At 51.1% G+C, this 14013-nt stretch overlaps 1 protein-coding gene across 1 annotated transcript; it reads left to right on the top strand.

The window, feature by feature from the left end:
- The first annotated feature begins 8656 nt into the window (after positions 1-8656).
- Positions 8657-13770, top strand: NEFM (neurofilament medium chain). The gene is made up of 3 exons (XM_041424914.1): positions 8657-9834; positions 10298-10422; positions 11804-13770. The coding sequence occupies exons 1-3, from the start codon at positions 8773-8775 to the stop codon at positions 13170-13172; spliced, it is 2556 nt and encodes an 851-aa protein (XP_041280848.1). The 5' UTR covers positions 8657-8772; the 3' UTR covers positions 13173-13770.
- The last annotated feature ends 243 nt before the right edge of the window (positions 13771-14013 follow it).

Genomic DNA, 14013 nt, shown 5'->3' with positions numbered 1-14013 from the left:
GAAAAGCAGGGTCCAGGGAGGGCAGGGATTTGACAGGGTGGGGTGGGCTGTAAATGGGGCTGGCTCCGTGTCCTTCATGGAATTCCAACCACAGGGGTCAGTTAAAACTGGGAGAAATGGCTCAATCCATGGGGCACTGTGAGGGAAAAGCAGCATCTGGGGCATGGGGGTGCCATTGATGCCATCTGCCACTGGGATCACACTGAAACAGGGAAAACCAGCGGGAAAAGCAGTGAGAGCCACGGGAAGGGGTTTGTTTCCACCTTGGGAGTGTGTGTGTGTGAGGGTGGAATCCCTGCCAGGCAGGGCCCTGGGAGAAGGGATGGAGTGAGGAGCAGGTATCAGGAGAAATTAAATTATTGGCCGAAGCTTTCCCTCATCCTCCACAAACATCCAGAAATTCCACTGGACATTTAAGAAGGTGAAGGGATCAGCTGGGAGGGTTTTGTTTGCTTCACTGTTCAGTTCTAAATCCCACAGCTGAGGGAATCCCAGGCCCAGGCAGCCCTGCCAAGGCCAGGAGCACCTCCAGTGACAGTGCAGAACGTGCTGACCTTGAAATTCGCTGGGATAATTTTAAAATTCGTTTCTCAAAGCCATTTCTGGATGCAATTAGTTGTCATGGAGCCTTGTTTTCACGGGAGACAAGGTGGGTCTGAGGCTTGGAATTAAAGAGGAAGGAAGGCAGGAATCTGCACCCAGCTGGCATCTCCTGGCTTTGTGGCACTGCTGCCACCACAGCACCACCGTGGGTCCCCTGGAATTCAGAATTTAGGGGTGTTTTCTACCTTTGGATGTCTTTCCCACACTCTCTTTCTGTGGGGATTTTAAGGAATTCTGTGTGGTGAAGGTGCTGGTAGAGGATCCATCAAGCCAAGAGAAGGCTCCAGTGAATATCAGGGAATATCATTTCAGGGAACGTAGAATTGCATTTGATGCTGCTGAATTCCAAAAATCACATTTTGATGGCATTTCCCTACATCCCAAATGGCAAACAAGCTCCTGGTTTATGACAAACGTGGAGTCTCTGAGCTAATCCAATGTGCAGCTGCCCAGAACAGGCATTGATTTAAAAAATAAAAGAATGAGCATTAAAATTACCTTTCATTTTGCCATTTGAAAATCAGATTATGGAATATTTTCAGGATTGCCACAGGCAGCTCTCTGGAATCATCCCTCTCCCTCAGGAGGGATGGCTCTCCCAAGCTGTCCTGGGTTTGCCCTGTGTGTTCCAGCTTTGCCTTGGTGCAAATTCACACCATTTCTTTTAAATTTAAATTTTAAATTCTGGTTTTTACCCCAGTTGAGGACCCTGAGACAAAAAGGAAAACTCCCAGCTCTGGCTTAATCAAGACTTGAAGAAGCTGCATGTGTTTTTTTCTAATAACATGACTTTAAAAATACATCACTGAAATTATTGATTTTCTTGCTGGGAGTCTCTGCATGATTCGATTTGATTTTTATTTATTGCTTCCCGCCTAATCAGCTTACAGTTACTTCTGCTAAGAATATTCTTTAGATGTTGAAAGAACCAGACTGGAGAAATTAAAGTGAAATTCCAGCCAAAACCAGCTCAGATTTTTAAACAAAGCTTGCCCAGGCTCCTCCGAGCTCTTGGGCCAAAGTGATAATTAATATTATTAAATTCTCCTCTTTTTTTCTACAATAAAGCATGAAGTGAACCCTCCAAGCAGCACTGCTTGAATGCACCCTTCTTTCTTAATTTTGTTGTGAAACTTTCTCACCTGGAAAAACCTCTCTAGCTCTGCTCAAGAGGAGCATCAGGAAAATAAATGATATTTATGTGCAGCATCTCCATCAGAGCTGCTCCTCAGAGGGCTCAGCAGCAAGGTGGACTCTTCCTCAATGCTAATTAAAAAGAAAAATCAGGAGCCACTGTGGTTGTGCGGGGCTGTCACCGAGCTGCAGCCTCTCATTGCTTCCTCCTCTCAGATCAATTAAAGCTCCAGCAGGAGAGCAATTAACCCAGGTCCTAATGAGACTGGCAGGAGAAATGTTTCCTTTATTTCAGACACAGGCACCATCCCTATTGAAGTGCTTTTCTTCTGCCCCTGGCAGAAGCAAGGCAACGAAAGGAAGGAAAGGGCAATGTTCCCGAGCTGCTGCTGCTGCTGCAGGGGGGACAGGGAGGGGGACAAGGACAGACCCCCCTGCAGGGGCCGAGCCCCGGGGGCTCCTCCAGACCGGGACTGCTGCAGGGCCGGGCTGGGCACGCCACAAATCCCGGGAATGCTGCAATGTTTGGGTGGGAGGGACATTGAAAAGCGTTTTATCCCAGCCCTGCCATGGCAGGGACACCTCCCTGACCCAGGGGCTCCAGCCTGGGGCACTGCTGGAATTCCAGCTCCTCTGGGAATTCCATCCCAGCCCCTCCCAGGGAACGATTTCATCCCAAATCCCATCCAAATCTACAGCTCCAGGCTCTAGTCCCAAATAAAGCATTTGTAGGCGCCTCCCTGAAATTAGGGGAGCGCCACTTATTTTAAATTTTCTTTTAAATTTGACTTTTATGCTGGTTTTAAATTTTATTTAAATTTTAGTTTTAAATTTTATTTAAATTTTGGGTTTAAATTTGATTTTCATTTTGGTTTTAAACTCAATTTGCCCAAGAGCTCCCCGACCTCCAAGGCTGGACACGACCCAAAGCTCTGAGCTCCTTTTACCCCACCAGCACTTTTGCTGTGTTAAAATCCACCAGGTCCAGAGTCTTCAGGATACTGAGAATTTTCTGAGCAAACCAGTCTGTAGAGGAGGTAATCTGGACAAAGTGATCCCAGATCTCAGGGCTGTTACACACCAGCCCAGGCTGCAGGGTTTCCCCATCCAGGTGCTGCCACTGGACTGAAAAATCAGATTTTTCCCCCAATAACTCCCATAATTATTGCTGGCATGACCCAAGTGTGTGACAATAAATGTCACAGTTAGCTGCTGTTGTGGCTAACTGCCTCTCATTTCCAACCTGTGTAATTTATCTCCTTTATTTCCTGGGAAGCAACACCCTAAAAATAGCTTTGCCCTATGGCAGAGCCGTCATGGGGGACACAGAGCTCCAGGAAAAATGGTCAGAAAAAGCACAATTGTGGCACTTCTCAAAGTGATATTTTTAGAAAGGGAAGGCTACAAAAAAAGCCCTTTCCAAAAGAGGTAGGAAGAGCTATTTTTGGTCACTTTCTCACCAGAAGATTGCTGCCCTGACCTGGATTTGTACTTTTCTGGTGGCAGTTTTCAGCTGGAGACATCAAACACCACACGTGGGAGAGGGAGCAGGGAGCAAACCCTGGCAGAGCGTGGGACAGCGAGGGCCAAACCCACGGGGCTTCCTCTGCCTCTCATCCAGAGCAGCTCAACCCCAGCTGGTGGAGCTCAGAGCTGGTCCAGGCAGGGGTTTGTGCCTGGATCTGCAGTGGGTGGTGCAGAAAAAGGGAAACTGAGGCTCAGTGGTTTCCTTGGAGTTCGTTCTTTTCCTTGAATAAATGGGAATTCTGCCTCTGCACCCTTACCCTTCACCTCCAAACTCTTCCTGCCTGGAAAAAGCTGTTCCAGGCACTCTCGCTTCTGCCCTGTCAGGTTTTGGCTTCTCTGACACCAGGATCTACAAAGGAATTCCCTGGTAAGAGGCAGCTTCTCCAATATCTGTCCAGGGAACGTGGCCATCGCCTCAGAAATGTCACTAAGAAGGGTCACAGGTCGTTTGAGTGCTGAATTTGCTCTTTAGGAGGGCAGTTTGTATGGGATATTGGGAAGAAATCCTTCCCTGGGAGCTGGGATGGAATTCCCAGAGGAGCTGGGGCTGCCCCTGGATCCCTGGCAGTGCCCAAGGCCAGGCTGGGGCATCCTGGAATTGGGGAAGGTGTCCCTGCCATGGCAGGGCTGGGATTAGAGGATCTTTAAAGTCCCTTCCCACCCAAACCATTCCAGGACTCAGTGATTCCATGATTCACATGACAAGTTCATCACAGTTCTATAAATTAACTGGTTAAAGGACAGTTAAAAGAAGCTGTGGGAAGTTCAACCCCCAATTAAGGAGCATGGACAGAGCTTTTTCCGGCCAAGGATTCCAAAAGTTGCTGGAATTTATTGGTGGAAAATCAAAGGCATGAATATCAGGGAGCTGGAAGGACAAGATCTCCCTGTTCCTGTCACCCCCTCCCTGTTATCCCAAAGAACACCACACAAAGCTGCAGGAATCTGCTTGGATATATTTCTATTATTAATCAGCAGACTCCAGGCTAAGCCCTTCATGGAATAATTGAGCATCCTGCTCCTCTGTGAATTCCTGCAGATTAAAGAAGTGGCCCATGGAAGCAGAACAGGAGGTGGCCAGGAAAGAGAACATCCCACTCCAGGAGTTATAAAATCAGTGTGCAATGCAGGGCTTTCAAAATGCAGGGAAAACACCCCAGAAAAGTGTGGGTGGTCTGGTAAAAGTTTCATTTTCTGAAGTGAGTAAATGGCTGATGTGTGTCTGGAGCTGTGAAATGATTCTTGGTGCTGACACTGCAGGAAGTTTTGGGGTGAATGTTTCACAAGGCTGGATGGGGCTTGGAGCCACCTGGGCCAGTGGAAGGTGTCCCTGCCCTGGCAGGGGATGGGATGGGGTGGGATTTAAGGTCTCTTCCAACCCAAACCATTCCATCATTCCATGAAGGGCTCTTGCAGCAGATAAATCAAGGAAGGTGAAAGTAGCAATGAGCTCAGCGATGATTTGTTGGAATTTCCAAGAAATTTTCCTTCACTGGTCAGTGGAATTAAAATTCTGCCTCAGGGCTGGGCTCTCAGGAATATTTCACCCTCAAATGCAACACATAACATTTCTGCATGAAGAAAATAACCCAAGTGTCTGGCAGTGCTTGATTTGAGGTCCTGAGGTGCCTCAGGTGGCTCAGAGGGAATGAGAAATGTGCATTAGGAAAACGCTGCTGTGTTATAGCTCTGCTGTGAGAGTCCAGTTTCCAGCAGAAACAAAATGAACACATCAATTTTTCAGAGCACAGGCACTGCCCAGCAGGACCTTTGTGTTTGTGCTGTGATACCAAAACATGCCTTCCCCCACTCAGCCCAGGACAGAGAGGAAATGGAATCCTGGAATGGTTTGAGTTGGAAAGAACCTTAAAGATCATCCATTCCAACCCCAAAATGCTCACAGCTTATTCTCTCCTCTCCATCCCCTTCCCTCTTTGCTTCAAGTTCTTGAGGATGCTGAAGATCTTTTGTGAACAGGATCATCCATTATCAACCAGCTCACTCCAGACCTGATCCTTCAAATTTCAAGATCCTGAACAAATGACAAGGGAAAAATGAATCCTGTTAAAAATCTGCTTCCCAGGGAGCAGGACACCAGCGCTGCTGGGCGCTGGGCTGTTCTGCCCTGTGCTGGGCACTCCTGGCCTTCCTTAGGGATGCAATCCCCTTTCAAGGAGCATCCAGCAGTCCAGGACGAGGCCCTTGGTCCATAAATCCCATTTTTTCCTCCCTGGCTGTGGCTATTTAAATATCTCAGGACACATCCTCAGCTGGGCTCAAATGTCTGTCCTTGCTCTCCTGGCTCAGCTGGAACGAGACCAATTTCCGCCAGTGGTGTCCTGGATGTTCTTTCTGGTGAGTTTGGGGTGACCCTACAGCACCCCAGGGGCTCCAGGGCCACCAAAATGGGTGTAAATCCTGCAGCTTGGCCAGTCCCACCGAGCTGCATCACTGCGTGGTGGGGAACATAAAAATGGGCCAGATCCTGATTTCCTGACTCCTTCTCCTCTCTGACAAAATTCCATCTGATGTCGCTGTTTGCCCTCTTTGCATTAAGATCTGCTTAGGCTTGAATTGCTTAAACTTAAACCAGGCTTTATATTAAAAACTTATCAAGACAAACCCCCTTTAAGCTGAAAAATAATCTGTAATAGTTCCAACCACGTTGCATTACCTGTCCAGTGCCTTCATTCTGCTGCCTCTCTACAACATAAAAAACCCCACCCAACCCCCTCTTTTATTCTACCCATCTGATTCAATACTTTCTTAATATATTCAAATTAATTCCTTATCATTGGATATATTTTGATCTTTCCCTGGCAGCCAGGCTGTTGTGCTACTCCACCTTCTGTATTTTCTTTCCTTTCCTCTCATTTTTGAAGGAAGCTGCAGGACTCAGTCTCACCCTCCCATCACTGCAGGTTTGTCAATAGTGGACAATCAAGATTCAAATCGATGCTGCTGCTTTCCCTTTCCATAGGAGTGCCCCTTCCTTCCCTCCTCCTGCCTCAATCCTCAGACATCAGCTTTGCTCTGAAGTAGAAGCTCTTGTTTGGTCAACTTTGAGGCAAAAAGAATCTTCCTTCAGCAGAAATATCAGCCTGCATTTCAAAATCTCCAGACAGAAAGGGAAAATGGATTAATTACTCATCAGAAAAGAGGGAACATCTCAGACTGATTTCCCTGACTCACTTTAACCTTCAAACCACCTTCAGGATAATGTAGCAGGAGCCCTGTCCCCCTGCATCTGATGAAAGAGCAGAAATTCACATTGCAAGGCTCTGTTTTCAATTAAAACAATGAATTTTGTTTCAGAATTTCTGCACTAAACACCTCCGTGAATGCCAACTTTTTCCCTTCTAAATATCCTGATTTTTAAAGCAATCCATATATACATGAGATGTATTGTGTTCCATAAAAGTTTGCATTGCTTGGTATCACTATTAAATAAATAAATCACACCTAGCCCTGCCTGATTATAAAGCAACAATTTATTTTGCATACAAGGTAAATGGATTTCAAACACCGAGGTATTTAATGAGAGGGAGTTTTATTACAAAGTTCCATCTGCCAGTCCTTGTTTTCAGGAGATTAAAAGGATAATAAAAGATTCCAAGCACCTCTGTTAACTGTGTGTTTCTTTACACAGGGAGTTTTCCTTATGGGTAAAACCATGATCTGTTCCCCCCTCCCAGTCTTTATTATCAGGGAAAAAAAACCCATTAATAAACCGACCAGATCATAACATATCTTTCACCCCAAAAAGAAACAAAATGCAACGCCCTGATAGGCAGCAATTTCATTTTGACTCCCAATGAAATCCAAAGGGGTTTGTGCCTATGGCAGAAACTTTCAGTGAAATTAATGAAGCAGGTTTCGAATCCGTGATTGCTTCATTAGCACAAAGCCCCGGTCCTGTGTGGATAACCTGGGAGGCGGAGGGGAAGCAGCGCCGGAGCTGCCCGTGTTTGGAGCGGGATAAAGGCAGCCCTGCCCGACTGCAGTGCTGCAGTCCTATGACAGCGCCATGTCAATGAGCCGCCAGGGGTGCGAGGCTCCATGTGCTCGGCGAAGTTTAACCCTGTCCCTCAGAGCTGCCCAGCTCTCCCCAGCCACGCGCACCCCGCCGGGAGCTGTCAGGCAGCCGGGCGGTTTGTGAGGAGGGTTTTGCCTTTCACGAGATCATCTGCTCGAAAATTCCGGCTGTGAACACAGCCTTTTCTGCACCTTCTGAGTGAGGAGTTAACTCTTCCCCCTCAGCGTCCCTCAGCTTTGCCATGCGAGCTGTGGCAGGGGTTTTTCTAGCACCAGCAGTTTTGGGGTTTTTTGGGGGGTTTTGGTTGTTTTATGTTTTTTTCTCTTTGCAGTTTACTAATCCGTTTCCCCCGTAGCTGTAATCCCTCCGAGTTCAGAGCCTGGATGGCAGCCAGGCACTGTCATGCAGCCCATACAAAGTCTATTTTCCCCCAGAAACGTAATTTCTAACAAGGTTTCAAACAATTTATTATTCATTCTGAGCAATGCACCAAGCGTTAGATCAGAGCGGATGGGTGGGAGGAAAAGAGAAGAGAGGAAGGAAGGAAGAGACGAAGAGAAGAACCCAGAGCAAAGATTTGGCATGCCGGGGGGTCTCCCAAACTCTTGCTGACTGCTCCAGGGCTTACCCCGCTGCTCCCGCAGAGCCCCGGAGCCGGTGCGGGGAGCGCTCGGTGCCGCAGAGCCCCGGCGAGCGCCGCCTCCCCCGCCCGCTGCGACCTTCACCCGCCAGACCCCGCCTGGGGACAGGGGGGGAAGGACCCTCCCCACCCGTCCGCGGGTCCCTCTGCCCCCTGAGGCCCCCCGAGCCCCGCTGCAGGCCGGTCCCGACCCCCAGCCCGCTGGGCGGGAGCTGTCCGTGGTGATGGAGGCGCTGATCCCAATTCCCGCACCCCGCTCCCGGTTCCCCGCTCCCGGTTCCCCGCTCCCAGCCCCAGCCCCCGGCCCTACCCCGCTCTGCAGCCCCCGGCAGCGGCCCGGGGCCGGCACCGCGCTCCGCTCTGCCGTGGGCGCTGCGGGAACAGCGGCTGCGGAGAGAAAAGAGAGGAAAAGAGGGAGAAGAGTCACAAGGAATGGAAGAAATAGGGGAAAGAAATGAAAGGAGAGAAAGCAAGAGTATAGGGGGGGAAAAAATCAAACAAAAAACAAACAAACAAACAAATAAACACCCAAAGGAAGGGAAGGGAGAAAATAAAGGAAGAACAGAAAGTAAGGGAGGAAAAAAGAAAGGAAATAAATAATGGAAAGAAAGAAAGAAAGAAAGGCCTAGGGAGGGGTGAGAAGGAAGCAGGGCAAGAGGGAAGGAACACGGGAAAAGGAAGGGGGCAGCAGGAGAAGAAAGGAGGGAGTGGGGGCAGGGGGGAGCCGCCCCCCGCACACGTGTGCGGGGCCGCCCCGCAGCCGCCCGGCGGGGCTATAAAAGGGGCGGCGGCGGCCGGAGCAGCCCCGCACCGCCGCCCCCAGCGCCCCACCATGAGCTACACCATGGAGCCCTTGGGCAACCCCTCGTACCGCCGGGTGACCGAGACCCGGGCCACCTACAGCCGCGCCAGCGCGTCCCCGTCCAGCGGCTTCCGCTCGCAGTCGTGGTCGCGGGGCTCGGGCAGCACCGTGTCCTCCTCCTACAAGCGCCCCAACCTGGGCGGCCCGCGGGCCGCCTACGGCTCCACGGTGCTGAGCTCGGCCGAGAGCCTGGACGTGAGCCAGTCCTCGCTGCTCAACGGCGCGGCCGAGCTCAAGCTGAGCCGCTCCAACGAGAAGGAGCAGCTGCAGGGGCTCAACGACCGCTTCGCCGGCTACATCGAGAAGGTGCATTACCTGGAGCAGCAGAACAAGGAGATCGAGGCGGAGCTGGCGGCGCTGCGGCAGAAGCACGCCGGGCGGGCGCAGCTGAGCGACGCCTACGAGCAGGAGCTGCGGGAGCTGCGCGGGGCGCTGGAGCAGGTGAGCCACGAGAAGGCGCAGATCCAGCTGGACTCGGAGCACATCGAGGAGGACATCCAGCGCCTGCGGGAGCGCTTCGAGGATGAGGCGCGGCTGCGCGACGAGACGGAGGCGACGATCCGCGCCCTGCGCAAGGAGATGGAGGAGGCCTCGCTGATGCGCGCCGAGCTGGACAAGAAGGTGCAGTCGCTGCAGGACGAGGTGGCCTTCCTCAGGGGCAACCACGAGGAGGAGGTGGCCGAGCTGCTGGCGCAGCTGCAGGCGTCCCACGCCACCGTGGAGAGGAAGGACTACCTGAAGACAGACCTGACGACGGCGCTGAAGGAGATCCGCGCCCAGCTCGAGTGCCAGTCCGACCACAACATGCACCAGGCCGAGGAGTGGTTCAAGTGCCGCTACGCCAAGCTCACCGAGGCGGCCGAGCAGAACAAGGAGGCGATCCGCTCCGCCAAGGAGGAGATCGCCGAGTACCGCCGGCAGCTCCAGTCCAAGAGCATCGAGCTCGAGTCGGTGCGCGGCACCAAGGAGTCGCTGGAGAGGCAGCTCAGCGACATCGAGGAGCGCCACAATAACGACCTCACCACCTATCAGGTACCGGGGAGGCGGCGCGGGGCTGTCCCGAGCCCGGCGGGGGGTGCCCGGTGCCGGCCCCGGGGAGAAGCGTCCGGGAGATGTCCGGTGGGAGGGATGCGGGAGGTGCCCGTGCCCGATCTGGGAGGAGGAAATGCGGGAGCTGCCCGGTGCCGGCTCTAGGAGGAGGAAATGCGGGAGGTGCCCGTGCCCCATCTGGGAGGGGGAAATGCGGAAGCTGCCCGGTGTCCGCCGTGGCGGGAGGGGTGCGGGATGTGCCCTGTGCCGGCTCCGCAGCCAGGGATGCAGGGATGCGGATGACGGGGGGGCGATGGGAGCGGGTGGGTCCTGCTCTGAGATGGCAGCCCTGCCTCCCCGAGCGGGGGAAGAGTTTCTAAAAGTCCCCTCAGAGAAGTTCTGCCCGCTCTGTCCCCGCGTGCGGTGTCTGTCTGTGTCACAGGGGGTCTCTGCGTCTCCCTTGCAGGACACGATTCACCAGCTGGAAAACGAGCTCAGAGGAACGAAGTGGGAAATGGCTCGTCACTTGCGGGAGTACCAGGACCTCCTCAATGTCAAGATGGCCCTGGACATCGAAATTGCTGCATACAGGTACAGTGGGATCTTTGCAGGCATGTCTGGAATATTAATAGCACTGCGGATGCTGCTGGCTCAGGAAGCTTTACCACAGCTAAGAAATATCTGCATGCAGTGAACACGGGTGAAATGAGAGCTTGGCTAAATCGCCGCAGCCATTAGCCAGCCCAGTGAGAGCCCAGAAGGTCATTAGGGACCAGCTAATCAGCGGCAGAGCTGCCGGCGAGCCCCGTGGGCACAGCACAGCGTGACTCAGTGCGGCGGCTCCCGTGCCGCATTCTGTCCTTGGCTGCACGAGCAGGAGGTGCAGCGAAAGACGAGGTTATTTTTAATTCCCGTCTGCTTTGCAGATGCCAGGCATGCAGGGCTTGTCACCAGAGTTCCCTTTTATCGCCTGGGAGAGACAGTGAATTTGCTTGATCATGGTTTGAGGCAGTGAGTGCTGATCTGTCTGTCACAAACACTTTTACTTTTCTTGCTCAACTTTCCTTCAGAGGCATCTGCTCTAATATCGAGCTGAACATTGCTTGCTGTTGCCATCACCTGGCAGGTTTTTTTAGTCTCCTCTCTATCACTTCAGAACTCTCACTGGAGAGCTCCTGATTTTTCTGGGTCACAGGCTTAGATGAAAAACATTTGAACAGAAGAAAAGTAAAAACAAAAAAAACCCCCACCCCTGTCTCCAGATCTGTTGAAATTTCTGAGGTTGTTCAGACACACAGACACCCCAGGGGCTGTAGCTGGCTGCTGCCAAAGTCAGCTGAAGCCTCCAGTTCTCATATTCCCACAAAGAAAAGGTGGATGCCCAAATTATTAAATTAGAACATGTGCTCTAATCAGCTGTGACTGTCTCAGACACAATATTTGATTTGGGTCTGTTGGCTGTGTCAAGTTCTGTTTGCCTAAGTCATAATGAATCCTACTCAGTTAGTTTGTCCTAATCCCTGCTGATTTATGCCATAATGAAGCTTTCTGACAATAAAGATTAATTTTAACTGATCGCTGAAGGTGTCACACGAGCCATGAGTGAGCTAAAAACTGCTGAATGTGAGTTTTGAAAAAGAGCAGAGTCAAGGAAAGCTGGGCTGGGGCGGTGAGCAGTGGATGGCCCTGGTCAGTTCCAGCACATTCCAGCAAACTGGTTCCATCCTGCTGGCAGGGGAATAGTACAGCAGGGAAATATTATAGAATCCTGGAATGGTTTGGGATGGAAGAGACCTTAAAACCCATGCCAAAGCAGGGACATCTTCCACTATCCCAGGCTGCTCCAAGCCCTGTCCAGCCTGGCCTTGGACACTTCCAAGGATGGGACAGACACAATTATTCCCATAGCTGTCCCTTATTTTGGTTTTTTTTGTGCTCATTTTCTTTTTTTCTCTCCTCCTGATTCCCTTAGAAAGCTGCTGGAGGGTGAGGAGACAAGATTCAGTGCCTTCTCTGGAAGCATTACTGGTCCCATATTCACACACAGACAACCATCTGTCACAATAGCATCCACCAAAATCCAGAAAACAAAAATCGAACCACCAAAGCTGAAGGTCCAGCACAAGTTTGTAGAAGAAATCATTGAAGAGACGAAGGTGGAGGATGAAAAGTCTGAAATGGAAGATGCCCTGGCAGCCATCGCAGAAGAAATGGCAGCCAAGGCACAGCAAGAGGAACAGGAGGAAGAAAAAGCAGAAGAAGCTGCAGAGGAAGAAGTTTCTGAGAAGGCTCCTGCAGAACAAGAAGCTGCAGCTGAGGAGGAAGAGAAGGAGGAAGAGGAAGCAGAGGAAGAAGAAGAAGCTGCAAAATCTGATGCCGCAGAAGAAGGTGGCTCTGAAAAAGAAGAGATCGAGGAAAAGGAAGAAGGGGAGGAAGCTGAGGAAGAGGAGGAAAAACCTGAGGCCAAGGGCAAAGCTGAAGAGGTACCAGCAAAGGCAGAGAAGGTCAAAACACCTCCTGTAAAGTCCCCCCCAAAATCCCCTGTAACAGAGCCGGCCAAGGCCGCCCCCAAAGAAAAAGCCACGGAAGCAGCAAAAGAACAGAAGGTGGAGAAAGCGGAGAAGGCGGCCAAGGAGGAGGAGAAAGCAGCGTCTCCAGAGAAACCTGCCACACCAAAGGTGACCTCCCCCGAGAAACCTGCCACCCCCGAGAAACCTGCCAGCCCCGAGAAACCTGCCACCCCGGAGAAGGCTGTGACCCCCGAGAAACCTGCCAGCCCCGAGAAGGCCGTGGCCCTGGAGAAGCTGGCGCCGCCGGAGAAGGCGCGCTCCCCCGAGAAGCCGGCGAGCCCGGAGAAGCCGCGCACTCCCGAGAAGGCCGTGACTCCCGAGAAGCCCCGGACCCCGGAGAAGCCTACCTCCCCAGGCAAGGATGCCAAGGCTGTGGTGGAAGAGACCATCACCGTCACCAAGGTAACGAAAGTGAGCGCCGAGGTCGAGAAGGAGTCCAGGAAAGAGGACATCGCGGTCAACGGGGAGGTGGAGGAGAAAAAGGAGGAGGAATCCAAAGAGAAGGAGGAGGAAGACAAGGGAGTGGTCACTAACGGCCTTGATGTGAGCCCCGTGGATGACAAGGCTGAGAAAATCGTAGTAACCAAAAAAGCAGAGAAAATCACAGGGGAGGGTGGGGACAGCGGCACCACGTTTATCACGAAGTCGGTGACCGTCACTCAGAAGGTGGAGGAGCACGAAGAAAGCTTTGAGGAGAAGTTGGTGTCCACCAAGAAAGTGGAGAAAGTCACTTCACATGCTGTAGTAAAGGAGATTAAAGAGAGCGAATAAAAGCAACCATAGCTAAAATTCAAACCAATTCAAGAGCTTGGGTCGGTGCAAAAGGTTAAGCCATAGACAGCTGCAAAATGCATGTGGGTGACGGCTTCAAAGCAGATCGGGTTCTCTCACGGAGGCTCCAGACACACAGTATTTTACTTTTTTGTGCAATATAGGGAAGGGGGGGGGAATGCATGCAGGCTCAAGATGTACTCCCTCCACAGAGCTTGGGGATCTACAAAAAAATACTACTACTACTAGTGCATGAGATGAAATGTGCAGAGGAAGCTTTTCTGAATTTCCTGAGCTGTTGGAGGGACATATCTGAGGAATGAGTTCAGATGTATTATGCAAAGAACCAACTGAGCCAAAACCAAACTGAAAACAGTAATAGAGTATTCATGAGAACCAGAACTCTCGTAGCCTTAAAAAAAAAAAAAAAAAAAAAAAGAAAAAAAAAAGCTACTTATAACTAATTATGTTTACCTCACTGGTGCAATTAGGGTGGACTTTTGCTCCTGGGAGAACCTTGTTGACATGCACAGTACGCAACCTTTTGTTGTTTGATGTAAAACAGTCACAGCAGTTCTTGCTCAATAAAGGTCAATATGAAAACATGACTTGTTCTGATGACTTCTTCCCAACTTAAACCCTCCCCTAAGCTGGATGCTCTCTCCTGAATGGGAATGCAGCTGCATGGGTTGATAATTGGTTGAGGTTCTTTTCCTTAGTGTTCTCATTTGTCTAGGAGTTGGACTTTGATGGTCCTTGGGGGCCCCATCCAGCTCAGGATGTTCTGTGCCTTGGGAATTGGATATGATGGACAAATTTCCTCCAAAAACACAAAGGCTAG

The sequence above is a fragment of the Onychostruthus taczanowskii genome, unplaced genomic scaffold (genome assembly GCF_017590055.1).
Source record: "Onychostruthus taczanowskii isolate IOZ18803 unplaced genomic scaffold, ASM1759005v1 scaffold84, whole genome shotgun sequence".
Lineage (NCBI taxonomy): Eukaryota > Metazoa > Chordata > Aves > Passeriformes > Passeridae > Onychostruthus > Onychostruthus taczanowskii.
This window is presented reverse-complemented; position numbering and strand designations above follow the sequence as displayed.